The following is a 17,141-nucleotide window of genomic DNA, read 5'->3' as shown; positions in this document are numbered from 1 at the left end:
TCTAAGCCAAAGGTGTATTCCCCCTTTGAGGGTTGTAAATGTAAAAGTCTTATGAGGGTGGAAAATTAATTAAATCCCCACATGTGTAAATTAATTAATTTCTCTGGCAAAATAAAATTAAATCCTAAGCTAAAATGAAAAAATTAATTAATTAGTCATATTAAGTTGTACTAGGAAAATTAATTCTAAGTGGAAAATTTCGTGGGTCTTAAAGGAATGAATATTTAAAGGTCCTCCACTAAGGGAATATTGTATATTTCAAGAAAATTTGGACCCTTGGACCTTCGTATTTAAGTCAAAGTCAAATTTTTGAGGAAATTAGCTCAAAATAATTAATTTTGAGATAATAAAAATGGAATTAAATGATAAATTCAAAAATTCCTAAAAAAATAAAAAATCAAGGGCTAAGATTAAAAGATGATCAAATACTTTTCAACGACCAAGATTATTTTGACAAAGATCAAAGAAACTAGCCATTATTTTCCACTTGGAGGATTAATCTATAAATTAGAGTCATTTGAGTCTCTAACATCTTGATCTTTGGCTAGAAAATTGCTACTGAAACATCTTTGTAACTATTGTCCTGCTGGGAATCTGTTATAATAAAGACTTTGGGGTGCAATTCAAGGTGTTCTTGTTTATTGATTTGTAGTATGTGTTGACTACAGACATCTCTATGTGGTGCTGAATATTGGTAAGATTTGTTTTTCCATTAGATGGAGATAAAATCATACTATTGATAGTTTTGGGCTAATCTTAGGTTGTTTGATTCCCCATGTGGTTCAACAGATTATTTTTGAGACAAATACATAGTGCTTGCAAGTACTTCAATCCTTGGCCTTCAAGTTCACAAACTTGGGCATAAGTCACTGTTACTTGGATCCCAAATATTTGTATGGAGGATTAAATCTTCGCTAAGGCTAAAATATACATTATTGGGGTTTCTAAAGTATTTTTAGCCATTCATCAAAGGAAAAAACTGCATAAAAATATTTTTGTCAAAATTCAAAATTTTCAAAACCCTTGTATATTTGTAGATCTTGTAAATAATTTTGTAAATCTAATTTGTAAATTATTTTTTCTATCTTGGGTTTTGGGGTTTTAAGTATTTTGTATATATTTGGGGTTTGGGTGTTTTCTTTTCATTTTTTGTAGGTTAGATCAAGGGAGCAAGCTAATGTAGAGCTAGATCTACGCCCGTGAGGGTAAGATCTAATCTCTAGGAAATTTTGCAGGGCTATTCATTGAAGATTTGCAGCAAAATTCAGATCCATAAGAGAATTGTTTTTTTTCAAAGCAAGAGTTGTTCATTTCAGGCCTCCTTGGTCTAGATCCGGCCTCCCCTACGGCCTCAGCGTTAGGCTCGAAGGCATGGACGTCAGCATTTTAGCCCCTACGTCATCCCTTTTCAGCCCTTTTAGAGCAGGCTGTGAGACCTAGAGGCCCCGATTGCCTCTCCAACCCCTTGCACAGATGGTTTAAGGCCATTTTTGGCCTAGCTGTGGCTTAAAGGGGCCTCGACCTCTCTCTGGAAGCCTAGACGATTGCCCTTTGGGCTATCCTAGGCCTTTCAGCCCTTAAACCGTAGCCTTTTTCCCTAGAAGCCCCAACGTCCAGTCTCTGAGCCCCAACATTGCCTCTTTCCAACCTCCTCTTACCTTTTTGTGCCCCGATCTGCCCTCCTAAGCTCCTCATCCCTCAACGCTGGCCTTCCTTGGCCCAACGTTGACTTTTCTTGGCCCTTTTTTGCCCTAATTGGCCCTAAACCCTATGGGCACATTGTAAATTGTAAGGAAAATTTATTTTGTCTTGAAAGTGGCAAAATACTTCCAAGATCAAGTCGGCCTAATGAGCTGTCAAGTCAGCCTACATGAAGAGCCATGTCCACCCTTGAAAGAGCCTATATATAAGAGGAATTCGTCCTCCATTTGGATCGCTCACTCACTTGCCTCTCATGCGAAGAAGCAGAAGGAAGAGAAGTCGAAGAAAGGAGTGCGAAGGAAGAGGAAGTCGAAGGAGTCAAATTTTTGGGCCTTCTTTATTCTTCTGGAAGAGCAAAGTTATGGTTTTTGTGCTAGGATCTTTTGGGGTTCGATTTTGGAAGCAAAACAGAAGGGAAGGCAAGCAAAGATCTCTTAGGGCATGTTACTAGCCCCAGGACTCAAGTCAAGGCAAGCAAAGTCAAGAGGAAGGCTATTAGAGGGAAATCAAAGTCTCCTAGTGAAGCAACAACAGTTGCAGCAGTTGTCGGGGAGTGGATTTTCAGATCTACTGGGAGGTCGAAGATATTGTAGCAGGTGGCCGTGGAAGACTTGATCTTGGAGGGTATTTGTTGCGTCTAGGTCTTGGTATTTGTTATTTGAAAGATCTGAAAGGTAAGAAGAGATTTTTGGATTTTCCTCTCAAGAGGAGGGGTTTTGGCCCTGGCTTGCATCCTATATACTGTGTCACAGTTCTTACTGTTTTTGTAGCTGTTTGATGTATTGCATATTGGAATAATAAAGATCAAAACTAATAAGTAAAAAGGTAACACAAACAGTTATCAAGTTAAAAGAATTGACATATACATTGCCCTATTGAATTCTCAACACATCGGGCCACAAATATTTGAATGAATAAGTCCTAACACACCATTTGCTCGGCTGTCACTTCTTGGGAATGTTGCCTTAGCATACTTCCCAAGTACGCATCGTTTGCACACATCATCATGTTCCGTGCCAAGTTCTGGAGCCCGTGTTACTGTTTCCTTGAGCATCTTAACTGCTCCATGGTGTAGATGTCCCATTCCCCTATGCCATAACTCATTCAATTCCTTCCCACTGCTACTGTCATTGCCTATCAGTGCCATTGGAGAGTTGAGCTGCAACCTATACAATCTATTGCTTCAAACTCCAATCTATTTTACCCTCTTCCAGCTTGAGTGTTTAACAAACACTTTCTTCCCTACGAAGTGGATATCGTATCCCTTATCTTGTAACTGGGATATTGAAATCAGGTTCATACCCAATCTTGGCACATGCAATACATCTGTTGCGCTAGTGCTTGCTCTTGACTCCCTCTGAAAATCGATGGTACCTTTTCCTACTGGAGTACACTTCGTTCTATTTCCCATCGTAATCTGAAAGTCCATTTGCTCCTCCTTGTAGCTAGCGAAATATTCTCTAACCCCTGTTATATGAGTTGATGCTCCATTGTCTATATACTAGACACTCTGTGAAGCTGATCCTGACAAGCAATCAAATTTGTCCTCCAACCTGGAAGACAAATATGAAGCGTCCTGAATGTGAATTCTGTCCATGGTCATAGAATATATGATTTGTGTGTTATTCCTCTTTTACCTGACGTTGATTCTGCTGCTGCAAAACCTTCTGAGTCCAATCAGAAATTTGCGCAGCAAAAATCTTAGCTGTTGCTGTCCCTCTCACTGTTGTAATCAAGGAATCTGGCCAATCGAATTTTTCTGCCAACCTGCATTGAAAAAATTGAACTCATGCTCAACAATTCGATTTGCCTGCCTAAGCACTGCGCAACATTTGAGAATTTCGGTCTGCTGCTCCCTCTGAACTATGAAATTCTCTCTTCCGCTTCTGAGCTTCCCGACTAATCACTTATGTTTTGATACCATGTGAAAATTTCATCTATTGCAGTAACTAGAAATTATTGTCCTAAATGTAAATTTTATTATGAAGTTTATTTTCTATGGAAAACAATGAATAAAATCACAACTGCAATTTTCACCATAAAAATACTGCAGATAATTAAATAGTGGAAATTGAGAAATTCTAGCACATACACAAGAATTGTGACACTGATGTTTTCGAAAAATTGACCCCGGAAAAACCCAATGTGGGAAAATTGGTGCAGTAGTTGGGGTCTTTATTATTTATGTAGCAACAAAAATTATGAGTACAATAAAATGACGTCAAACTAGCGTTTCTATCTGAAGAAAATACTTGCAAATATATTTGAGGGAATTTACCCTTCACCTCAAGCAATCCCGCAACACACTGAGCCTTAGAGCTGGCTCTGGAACCCTCTGCATCAGCCTTCTGCGCAGGCCCTACATGTATTGCCTAGAAACTTCCTTTGATGCGACGTCTAGCCTGTATCTTCCATTGGAAGTGATTCTTCTGGCCTCTTGGAAATTTTCCCGGCCTCTGGAAGTTGAATAGACACTCCTTTTGGTTTGAATCGAACTGCCTATCTTGAGGCATTGTGCAGTCCCAGCGTTGCCTCCTGAGGAATATTTTCGGCCTTCTCTTCTGACTCTTTCGGAACTGGAGACTATTCTAGAAATCTGCTACTCTACCAGTCTACCACCTGCAGCTCGACCTCTGTCTCGATTTCTCCTAGTGAATCACCAACATTGGAAAATCGAACTCTCTAGATTCTAGATCACTAAATATCTACACTGGTGTATCCTGCATCTACCTATCGACTTCTTATAATCTTCTTTTGGAGAAACAATGACCAAGATTAGAACTTAGTCAAGGGTGCATATTAATTCATCCGTGTGTGTTTCTAGAGAATTCTCACCTTGACTTAATTAATTATGATTAATTAACCAGTGTTCCTAAGTTTAGACTTAGGAAACATTAAAAAATTAGGTTAATAATCTAATTAAGCCATTTCTAGGTGGAATTTCCAAAAATGATTTGCGGGTTATGGAGATCTCATGTATTGTAGCTCTTCACGAAGTTTCGTGACTAGAACACATCCGATGCTACAAAAATGAACAAAAATGCCCAAATACAAACAAGCATATGCACATGATTGCAAAATGAATAAAGTACCTTTTGATTAGAAGCCCACCTTCCAACATGTGCTCTTGGCAAATGGGCGAGGAGACATATGACTGATGCAGGTGGCAGAGATATGAATGGCACGTCACATTGTCTACTAGGGGCTCTCAAGGGCTGCTGGCTGCCGGGTTCAAGAGATGAATAGGAGAAACATTTCTCCTAGGGGCCACCCATTTCACAAGCCTTGCTAGATTTTGTGGCAACAGTTCCAATATGCATCCATAATAATTCAGGAATTGAAAGATGGCTCGATCTTAGCCATCAAACCAAACTGTATGCTCATGGATTTGCTTGGTCTCTAGATGCAAATCCATTATCAACAACTCTGAAATCTCTGTTTGTACATAATCAAACTACCTTTTATGGTTACTGAATGTGGGCTCTATATATTGTCATTGGCTTATTGCTTACAAGCTCAGTGCTGGTTCCTTGAGCGATACATGGATATATAGGCTCCTCAAATTAGGAGACTGGTTATGGCAAGCTGTTGTATTTCAGCCTTTTGCTAGTGATCTGGATGACTATCCTATGGTGGCGCTTGTTTTTTGTTGTCTTCACCTTCAAGGCTGTGCTTTCCTGAAGGAAGAGAGTTTTTTTCATTTGTAATCTGTCTTCATTTTGATAATAATGTTTATTTACTTTCTGCTTTATGGAGGAGATGCTGTAGGTAATCCTTATTTGCTATATTTTTAAGTCCCATTGACCTATTTTGGTTCTGAATGGTTATTAATATAGTTTCTCTCTTTCTGTCTATTAAAATGAACATCCAGGGCATGACACTGAGCTACTTCTCCATCCAAGTCTATGCTACTTCTCCATTCTAAATCTGGATCTGAACTTTTCCATGCTACCACTTGATTCTAATTTTGGATCTTAACTTATTTCTTTTGATGTGTCAATCGCTTCTGTATTGGATAACTTTTGAGGCTATTCTTATTTCACCTCCATGAAGAAATTTCAACATTTTTCTGTTTCATTGTTTATCTGGTTTGCTCTTGTAGGTAACAAAGACTGTCTATGCATCACCAAGTCGAGTAAACTTTCGGCTGGATTCTAGGAAGGTGATCATTTTACGTGTTTGCTTGTATTGTCCTTTTAATAGCTAATTTGATTGAAGTCTGTTTAGAATACGTCTAAAGGCATGAGATTTTAGGCTCTATTTTGTCCCCACGGCTATGTTGTTGATGCTTATTTTTGCAAAGGCCTGGTTCTTGGCAATTAACTGCAGTGATTTGTAAATGATTATAGGCTGTTGAAACTTTCCCAGCATACCCAGATATTTGTTTTTCTGTTGATGACTTTGATGACACTTTTGGGGCCGTGGTAAGATATCTCAATGAACACAGATTTCTTTCTTTAGTTGTAACTTGATCCTTTAATTTGAGATTCTTTTACTGTCTTGTTGCAATTAGGAATTGAGGTATATTTAATGAAAATTGTTGGTGTTGTACTTCACTTGTCTTGAAAGCAAACATCATATGATATTTTTCAATTTGAACTGCCATTTATAGAACTGAACCTGATCACAATCATTAGTATGGTTTAAACTATATAATGTGTTTCTAGTTTTTTCGCTCCGACATGAGTATTTCTGTTCTTCAATCGTCCACTGATGAAGAGTTTTAATTGATGTATAAGTTAATTAACATTTGTGTTATACATAAACGTGTAGTATAATGGACACCTTTTGCTCCATTATGGTTCTCAAGTTAATGCAAATATACATTGATAAATATCATATTTGCATTACGCTGCTTAACTCTCACTTAGACTCCCAAGCATAAAATGAAAAGCAAAGGGTAACTTGTAGGGGCTATGTGAAATTTTAAAGCTGTTGCAGTTAACTAGGTATTATTCTCCTATTAATTGATTATTTGTCTTTTGCAAATTCTTTGCAGCAAACACTGAATAAAACACTGCTGCAATTACTTCATAGAACATAAATAAACCACAGGAATTGAGAAAATATTGCGCACACACAAATAATGAACACCAATATTTTTGGATGAAAGTCCCTGGAAAAACACCAGCGTGGGGAAAACCCAGGGTTGCGGGGGAGCCCCCCCCCCTTCCCCCCCACCGGTCCCAATTTGCACTCCGAGAGGGAGCGGCCCTGGAGCGCGCTCCCGAAAACGCTCTCGAGGAGGGAACGTGCTCCCTTAAAAAAAACGCTCCCTGCCTTTTGAGGGGCGTTTAGCCTTTTTTGCAAATTTTTATTTGCAGTAATGTTCCAAATGTGATTTTTTTTCAAAGAAACAAATAAGTTTTGAGTGGGGCAGCTTAATGATCAAACTTATGGCCCTAGTATTGATACGCGATTCATAGTAATAAATTCTTAAAGTAAAAGGGACTCTTTTACTTAAATTTTTAACATTACCATGAAATGACTCAGGATGTTTGAGAGTGGTTCCGACCTCATTGGATTTCATATGGAGAAAGTAGAATTTTAGATTTCATTCAAAATCCAGCAGACTTATTAGTTTTTCAGGATTTCAGAATTGGGGGATTGCAATGTTTCCATTGAATTTTGTCTTGTATTAGGGTATAGAACTCGTATTTAATCAAGAGCACCAATCCCTCTATGTACCTTGATGTTAGTGACATTGGTTGCCAAACTCCTCTATCATGACTCTCCTAAAAATGTATGCATCACTCAAACAAAATCTTGATTTGACATGCTATTCTTATTCTATCTTATGTTAATGCTTAGAGGGTGATATTAATGACAAAGATCCTGATTTTCCAACAAGACTAAAAAATTAGACATTTCTCATGGTGGCAAGAGGCCCAAGCATAAGCAATAGATAATAGATTTACTTGTTTTTTCTAGTTTCTAGTAGTTTTTATAACTATGGACTCTTTTATATTTATTATGATATTTTTTTAAACAATATATGACAATTTAAGTTTGAAGTTGGCAATTATAACTCATTAGTAATGAATTATGAATATGATGCTTCATGAAAGTTGAAAGTTGTTTCATTTCATGTTAGACATTATTTGTTGTAATGGTTACACTTAGCTTACAAGTACAACTTTGGTGATCAATGATGATAAATGTTATATATTGAATTTTGAAAGCTTGAAACTTTAAGATTGATGAATCATGAGATTCAATATGTTGTATGTTACTATGTTACTAACTTGTGGACGTGGTTGATGAAGATTATAACTTCCAGATGATTGTTGTTATATGGTACAATCTATGTTTTTTCATGTTTTTTTATATCTAATTCATAATTCTACATGTTTTTGTTGACATATATGTATCAAAACATAAGATATATATATATATATATATATGATAAAAAACGCTCTGGTATTCGCTCCCAAACCAGGAGCTTCTGAAAATGTCGCTCCTGCATCCGCTTTCGCTCCCGCTCCACGCTTTCGCTCCCGCTCCCGCTCCCCGCTTTCGCTCCCGCTCCCAAGTAACACTGGGAAAACTAGTTCTGTAGATGAGTATTTTTATTAATTCTTCAACAAAATCTGTGATGGAGAAATTACAATTGTTTGCTGTAAATTAACAAACCTTTGGAAAATTATTCCAGTCACTTCTGCAAGTCGATTTAGGCCCTTGGAAGCAATTCGGCCCCTTTGATCCAATTCGGCCTCCCTCTCGCTGCAAAATCGGTCACACGTGGGGCCCCGACACTCGACCTCTTTCTAGAAAACTCACATTGCTAGAAAAATAAACTTACCCCCTGGAATTTGACTACAACTGGCAAACTCAGCTTCCTTATGCAAATCGATCACTCTGATAATATTTCTCCTTGCTCTAGATATTCAGCCTCTCTAAAGCAACTCTCACCATCGGGAAACTCGACCTCCGCAAAAAAAATGATCTCCTACTAACTCTGGAAATCGCTGTGAAGAATCTCCTCCGGTGATCCTACCTCCAATCACTATTGACCTCGTTTTGCTGGTGCCCTCACATTATCACTGCAAATCCGAGTCTTGATATGTTCTCCAAACGCCTATCGATTTCCTCTTATAATCTCTCGTTGAGCAATCAAGGACCATAATCTAATCTCAATCGGTGGCTAAGATCATCTTGACCCTATCAAACGACTTTCCGAGAAGTCACTAGAAAAAAATCGATTTACCTCAATTAATCCTGATTAATTAAGACGTTTCCCTAAGTTAGACTTAGGAAAATTAACAAACTGGCTAAGTAATTCTAATCAAGGTATTTTACTTAGAAACTTTTTCTTGGTATTGGAGAAAATTAATCGAGTGTGTTCTTTAGCCTCATAGGCACCATTTGGGACTAGAACACCTATCTGCGCTACATAAACTTACACTCCCTCTTAGCAAGGAAGGTGTTCTGCATAACACCCATCTTGTCTCTAAAGATGAAGAATCTAGCCTTCCACAAAGCGTTCGTCAGAATATCTGCTACCTGCTCATCTGTGGGTATACATTGTAGCTGAATAATCCTGTGTTGCACATAATCTCTTATGAAGTGGTCCTTGATGTCTGTATGCTTGGATTTGTCGCGAAACACTAGATTTTCTACCAACCTGATGCAACTCTGATTGTTACAGTTTGTCATCGTCATCTCAACCCTCTGACCAAACAAGGCTACTAGTAGCTTCCGAAGCCATATAGCCTCGAACTTAGCCATGCTCGTGTTGATTTTGAGTAGCATCGAATGTGCTCTAGATCTGAAATTTGGTGGAGGGGCTAGAACACATGAGATCTCCAGAACCCATAAATTGTTTGGAGAAATTCCACCCAGATGAGGAGTTATTAAAATAATTAATATTTTTAATGGGTTCTTAAGTTTAAACCTAGAAAGATAAAAATATTAATGTGTGTTAATAAGAATATGGGTGAGAAGTTTCTAAGTGACAAGGATCAAGCCTGTTTTAATCTTAGCCGTTGATTAGAGATTAGATCATGACCGTTTATTCATCAACAAGAAAAGTATAAGAGGAGGCTTGAGGGTCAGTTGGAGACACACTGAAGAGATCAAAGAGTTTGATTTTTCTCGGGTGTGGTTTGCTGAGAAAGTCGAGCTAAGTGATCTGAGTTGCAGTGAGGGGCAGTTCGACAGAAGGACATCAATCTAAGGCTGAAGAATACATAGCAGAGACAGAGGAGCACCAGGAGAGACAACGCAACTCCAGAGAGAGTGATGTAGAGGGTAGAGAGGCTGATGCAAAAGCTGGAGGGGCTGATGCAGGCCCTTAGAGGCAACGCTGGGGTTGTCTGTGGGGCAGAGAGAGAGCAGTTCAACATATCGACTTTCTGAGCAATTGAGGCTCACTGAGAGGGTGACACAAATCCTAGAGGAGGTGACACAGTTCCAAGTTCCAACATAGAGCTTGGAGCAACCATCGCTGCCCAACACTGCGGAAAACATTTGTCATCTGTGGGGTTGATCATCCAGTTGCTGGATTTGCTGAAATATCTGTCTCCAGATAGAGGTACTTCTGCCAAGGTTATTCTCTATTGGGTGAGCTGCATTTGGCACCCTAGTTGTATTCAAGAATCTGCTTAATAATACAAACCCTCTATATGTTGCACCGGTTTTCTTGAATTGAGTTTTTCCGGGGATGATTGTTCGAAAATAACGGTGTCCTTTGTGTGATTGTCTTAGTTTATTTCAGTTCATGATCTGTATGTATGTGTAGGCTGCAATAGTGTTTTTCATCGATGTTTATGTAATTAAATAACTTGTTAAATTCAAAGAACAAGTAGGACATGATAAACCAATGATTGCAGTAGGATTTCTAATGTGTAGATTCAGAATTTTTCACAACTCGCTGCTATGTACTCTGCCTCTACAGAACTTAGTGCCATGGACCTTTGCTTCTTGCTGGACCAAGAAACAACTCTTGATCCCACCATGAAGCAACATCCTGAAGTGTTTTTCGATCCACTGTATTACTTGCCCAATCTGCATCAGTATATCCAATCTGCATCTGCATCAGTGTTTTGGAGGCCGCATAGTTTAGTGGCTTGTTGACCTGGTTTTGTCGAGATCTTGTCTTGTTTCTGGGCCGTTGACCACATGTCAACTCTATCCTTTGACCAAGATTTGATTGGATTTGTTCACTGAGGCTTTGACCAAATTTCGCCTCCTTGTTCTGAGCTACCTCACGCTGAAATTCAGCCTCTCTATTGCAGACTTGACTTTGACCATATTTGACTATTTTCTCTCTGTGTTGATTAGTTTGACTTGGAAATATTGAGGTTAGGAAAAATGGAATCTTGTTGGAATATTCTGATGTACCACTGATGAAATGAATTCTCTCTCTCTCTTAAGGAAAGATTATTGGGTTTTGCCTTGGATGCTAGCCTAAATATTGGTGTCTCTTGTTAAATTTGGCAAGTAGGGCCAAACTTCACCTTGGATAGCTCATATGAGGCAGCTGATATTTTTATTGGATTTCTCTCTCCGAGAGGTGTAGGGTTGATCTAAAGATCTTCTCACTATGAAATGTACAAATGGAATTATGAATTTATTTTATTTATGGACAAATTGTCAAGGTCAACCGACAAACTAATGTAGGCTCAGAAGCCCAACAATCACGCTTATTCATCCTCAACATTTGCATATAAATAGAAGGTGCCTCCTCTTCATTTAGACACTTCACTCACTCACATATCTTGCTCTCCTTCATTGATTGGGTACGGATTTTTGAGACAACTCTCCACACGTGCGAAGAAAGGCAGTTACGTTCTAGCCATTGACCAATGTTGACTGGAGTTGCAGGGAGTGTTTTGACTAGTGTTGACAAGCAACATTGACTTGTTTGACTACATTTTTGTGAGGGTTATCTCTATTTGGGCAGGTCGCATTTCGAAGCAGAGTATACTGTTTGACTAGTGTTGACTGTAGAAGGGTTTGATTGCAGCATTGACTTTCGTTGACTAGATATTTTCGGATTGTTTTTGGGTTGATTTGATTTGCTGTTGGAGGCCGAGTTGACCAAGTTTGACCGAGCTATTTTGGAGGTCAAATTCTGCCCTGTTGACCAACATTGAATTTTTGGTTACGTCTTTCTGTGGCTGTTGTTTGTTTGGACAGATTTCACTTTGATTGGGCAAGTGAATATTACATATTGTACTCTCTCTCTCTGCTGAACTTTTGAAGAATAATAAGAAGAATTCATCAAAGGGTTTCCCCACATTGGGGTTTGTCCCTAGTTGGTGCCATATCTTGTGTCGTCTTGTCTTGGCTTGTCTTCTACTATTTTATTTATGTTCTATTTGCATTTACTGTCATGTTAATGTGATTTCTAATCTGGAAATTGATATTGGGCTAATAAGAAAATTGAAGTAAATTGCTCTTAAGCATAGAACATGCCATTGTTATCTAAAATTAACAATGGTGTTAGAGGTGAGGTGAAGACAAAGCCCAAGCAAGAGTGAAAAAGGAAATCACTATGAAGAGCAATCAATGAGATCCTTTGATCAAGGATAAGATTCAATGGCCTCTACATCCTAATTCAAGTCTGATGACAAGCTTCATGATAAGTTTGATTATCATGCATGGAAGATGTCTCTTCATTTGTCTTTAGAAGAGCAAGATGTTATGGACTATGTACAGGGAAAGATTTCAGAACCTCCTTCTTGTTGATTTCGGGTAGCATCGGATGTGCTCTAAGCCTTAAATTTTGCAAGGAGGCTTGGGCACATGCATTCCAAAGAACCCAGAAACGATTTTGGGAAATTCCACCCAGAGACCATTATATTAAAATAATTAATATTTTTAATGGAGTTCCTAAGACTAAACTTAGGAAAATTAAAATATTAATGGGTATTAATCTAATTGTGGGTGAATCTTCTAGATAAAGACGGAGATCAAGTTAAAATGAACTAAGCCTTTGATTAGGAGTTAATCTAGGTCGTTGGTTGTCTAACAGGAAGATATAAGAAGGGGCTTGAGGGTCATTTGGAAAATACATCGAGAGATTAAGAGATCAAATTTCTGAAGTTAGAAGTTCTCAGGAGATAATTCTGATAGAAGAGATCTTTTGGAGTAGAGGGGTAGGGACAGTGATCCGGAGGAAGATTTCCAGATCCGGAGAGGCAATAGCAAGAGGCTGAGTTATTCCTAGTGCAGGAACTCGTGAGTGCATGCAGGAATGCTCAAGTGCAGGAACGCGTGAGTGCAGGAACCCGTGAGTGCAAGAACTCGTGAGTGCAGCAACAAGCAAGTGTAGGAACTCGTAAGTGCAGGAACACGTGAGTGGAGGAATGCGAGTGCAGGGACGTGCAAGTGTAGGAATGCAAGTGCAGGTAACACGAGTGCCGAGGTTGCTTAGGGAATATCTATGCCAGATTTTCTTGCTGCTTGGATTGCAGTTGGGCATCGATAGATGTACTCAGATTCCACTGCAGCATAATAAAATAAAACTCTCACTGCTGCACCAGTTTTCCCACATTGGGTTTTTCTAGGGACACTTGTCCAAAAATAACGGTGTCCTATGTCTTTGTATTTCCTTTCTCAGTTTCTATGTTTCAGAATCATATTTAATTTGGTGTAGGTTGCTTCAGTTATTTACTTCGATGTTTCAAGAAGAAATCTGAAATAAGTTTGTAACGTAATTTACGATCTAGGTGAAGTAAATTCAGTCTGTTGTAGTAGGATTCCTGAGATTGTTAGATCTAGGAATTTTTACATGGTATCAGAGCTTTTGATGTGAAACAGGAAGAGCAGATCTAGCATTGAAGCAAGGGCCAACTTGCTGCAGCAAGCAGCAGTTCGAATCCCCTAATGGATTGCGCAATTCTAGTCAGGAGGGTGATATTTTCGAGGTTGTCTCTCTCTGATTGAGTCGACAGAGAGGTAAGACTGCTAGATCAAGAATTTTCCAAGGCAGAGGGACCCACACAGAGCCTCAGTGCAGAGCTAGAGGGACGTAGTTTTCTGCAAGCTGAGTGCTGGGCAAAAAAGTCGTTAGAAGAAGGAAGCAGATCACAAAGTGAGGGAATACTTCCTCAGTGATTTCTTGTCGAGGAAAACAATATTTCTCATTTGCTGAGCAATAGACTTACCAACTCCATGAGGGAGTGTGTAAGGCAGCCTAGAAGCTACGCAGTAAAGAGAAAGAGGGAGATGTTCGACAATTTTCGGAGGATATGGAAACCAGTGGCTTGAGGGATTAGGACAGGTTGGACGAAGCTTCCAACTACATCATCTGGAAGGCTAGAATGTCCTTCCTTCTAGATGACCATGCCCTCAAGACATATGTTGATAGTGTGGTAGCTGACACTGCATATGCAGAGACACTACATATGCAGATCTGCTGAAGAAGTACAGAGCTGAAATGGAAAAGGCCAAGAGGATGATCCTGGATGTAGTCAAGGATCCATGCTGTGCCACATTGCTAGCAGAGCAACTGCTAAGGTGATGTGGGATGCTTTGGCCATGTTGATCGCTGGAGTGGCACCTCATGATTATATGAAGATTCCACGCCCAAGGATGATCCAGAGGACAGTTGTACCATCATATATCATCAGTCAATAAAGTTTTTAACTCTACTTCTATGTTCTCATCATCTTTCTTGTACCCAAATTCCACACCCTGCGGGGAATTGTAATATGTGATACTAGTAATGATGAGTTTTTGAGTCTGTAACAGGCCTAGGATGTTGGGACTCGATCAACAAATGAGCGCATTTTGGAGTGTTTTTTTTATCTGGTTAATTATCCCTTCTTTTTCAGAGGCAGATAATTTTCTGGGTTTTCTCACTCACCTTTTACCCCAAAGCTGGGGTGACGGTTTGAAGGTTGAGCTCCTAACACATCTTAGTTTCTAGAGTTGATGTATATTACCATGCTAGATCACACAAAATTTTTTGTGGAATTTGGCTAGCTTTAAGTAGGATTTTTTAATAATTAAAAATTTCCCGCATAACTAGATTTTTTAATTATTTTCTATGTAATGATGTAAATAAATGGCGTTAGGAAATGTCAGGGGTGTGTGACTACCCGAAATTCATCCTCGGAGGCTCAGCATTATCCTAGGGCGAATTTTGGGGGTCAAAAAACGAATTATAATCCCTCAAAAGCCAATTTTCGTAATGGCAGTGGCAAAAATGTGGAAAAAATTAAAAAAGAAATGAATAATTGGAAAAAATTATAAAATTTTCCAAGGTCAAAATAAGTCAACAAGTGACATGGCAATTCTAGGGAAGGTCAAAGATGATGTGGCAATCATGTGGGGTCCACCAAGCAAGCCACAACTTAAGTCAAAGCTCTAAGTCAAAAAAAGTCAGAGGGCCCACGTTGAGTTTATGAGGGACATCGAATTCTTAAAGTTCAACTTTTGATTTAATTTAAATCAAATTTGAAATTAAAGTGCAAAGGTAAATTAATAAAGTGGGTAATGGATCCCACTTTCTTTCCTAGTCTACACATAAATCAACCATGCCAAAAGATAATAAGCAACACATGTTTAGATATCAGTTTTAGTGGGGACAACTCTGCCACATGGGACAGTTCTTGTCCCCCTCCATTCCATGCACACCAAAGACATACGCTGCTAGCAAATTAAATCATATGCAGGCCCAGTCATCCTCAATCATATGCAACAAATTAAGGGGAGTCCACCATAGTCCACGCAGGCACAATCTACAGTTCGGATTTTAGAGGATACACAGAGCATGTTTCGCAGCCACATGTAGTTTACACAGTGGACTATGAACAACAGCTTAGAGGTAGCCAAACGCACAACTAAATGCAGTCCAGAATAGGGTACAAACAACAGTTTGAGTAGAGGTGTCGTTCCTTTGATGGATTTGGTGAGAAATCGAGGGGAATGTGATCCCTGTTCAGCTCCTACACTCCACACATGGCAGCCAGCAAAGGAAATTTGAATTTGGCACGAGTATGTTGTCCATCCTCAAGAAAAACATTGCCACATTTTAGAAATCAACTTACACACTTGGCATTGGAGCTCCACTTATAAAATTCGAATTTCCTTTGGATCATCATCAACATGCCACTTGCCATTTCTCATCTTCATTGGGATCTCAGTCATGTGGCCACTTGGAAGCTCAATTTATCATTGGGATTATCTCCATTGCTACACTTGTCATTTCATATTTCATTGGGATTGGCTCCCATAGTTCTATTTAAATGAGCGTTTAGCTCTCATATTGTATCATGTAATGAGCTATTGGGCTTGGGGAAACTCTACCATTTTGTACTTGCATACTTTTTTAATACAATCAAGACTTTGGGGCTATCTGGCTGGTGTTCTCTTGGCGTTATGAGTTGATGTCCTTTCATGCTATTGCTATTTTGTTTAATTCCTTTTGCATATTAATTAAGATTAGTTTATACTTGGCATCTTGCTTGGATTGATGTGTGTAAGCTATCTTGCATATATCATTGATTTAGAGTAGTATTCTAGGGATAAGCTTGCCAATTCATTTTAGGAGGAATGCTTGGTTTATCTTATTCATTATATTGCTCTAATCTTGTGCAAACTAATACGTGTTCAAGTGTGTAGGAAAGATCTTTTGTATTGTGTGTAGGAATCCATCTGAAAGTGGGAGAAATCTCAATTAGATCAACTCACTCCTAGAGTCACAGTGATCCAAGACTCAGCCATTTTTTCGCTTCAAGTTTTCCATCCAACGAAGAGCAAAAGAGAGTTTTCTTACTCTATAGCTACTTGATCATCCATTTAAAATTCAAAATACTTCTTTGATTCTAGTTCTTTCAAAGTTATATCTCCTATTCAAGAGTCATTTCTAAAGCTAGGCAAGTATGGGGGTTCACTCCCATTACTTGAGCTAGTACTTTGTAAATTAAATTCTAAGTTTAGTTTTGGTTTCTTTTTCCTAATTTCACACTGACAATTGGTATTTTTTTGTGTTTTGCAGCCCATAGGCTTGAGCATTGGGCAGCAAGGAGCTTGAGGAGAAGCTTTGGAAAACTACTCACTTGTGTGTTGTAATATCCCTCCCCTTAATAATAAATAATAAATAATAATATAATAATAAGCAATAAATAATAAAAATAATAAATAATACAAAAATAATAATTAATAATATAAATAATAAATAAATCACTTAATAATAATAAAAATAATAAATGATAAATGATAAATAATAAATAAGATTAAAAATATATGCAAAGAAAATAAATAGAAATAATAAAAATAAAAATAGTAATAACCATACTAAAGCTCTAGATAAGAATAAATAAAACAAGGAAACTATCAAAAAGAAGGAAATAAAACAAGAAAAGGAAATTATAAAAAAGAAGGAAATAAAACAAGAAAAGAAAACTATCAAAAAGAAGGAAATAAAACACGAAAACTAAAAATCAAAAGAAAGTTGCATGTAGACACATGGAGTGTGTGCATGTGGT

At 38.3% G+C, this 17,141-nt stretch overlaps 1 protein-coding gene across 5 annotated transcripts in view; it reads left to right on the top strand.

Annotated features, from left to right (window-relative positions):
• Positions 1-17,141, top strand: part of CW7 — a 502,578-nt gene that overhangs the window by 234,207 nt on the left and 251,230 nt on the right. For all 5 annotated transcript variants that reach the window (XM_089453029.1, XM_089453024.1, XM_089453026.1 and 2 more), the window contains 2 exons: positions 5,804-5,863; positions 6,051-6,125. In XM_089453029.1, the coding sequence (XP_089309155.1) occupies positions 5,804-5,863; positions 6,051-6,125 (135 nt within the window). The remainder of the gene's footprint in view (positions 1-5,803; positions 5,864-6,050; positions 6,126-17,141) is intronic.

This window comes from Pinus tabuliformis, chromosome X, assembly GCF_031772625.1.
Source record: "Pinus tabuliformis cultivar Carrire ecotype Pingquan chromosome X, CPIR1, whole genome shotgun sequence".
Classification (NCBI taxonomy): Eukaryota; Viridiplantae; Streptophyta; class Pinopsida; order Pinales; family Pinaceae; genus Pinus; species Pinus tabuliformis.
The sequence above is the reverse complement of the archived record's forward strand: the minus strand, read 5'-3'. Positions and strand labels throughout refer to the sequence as shown.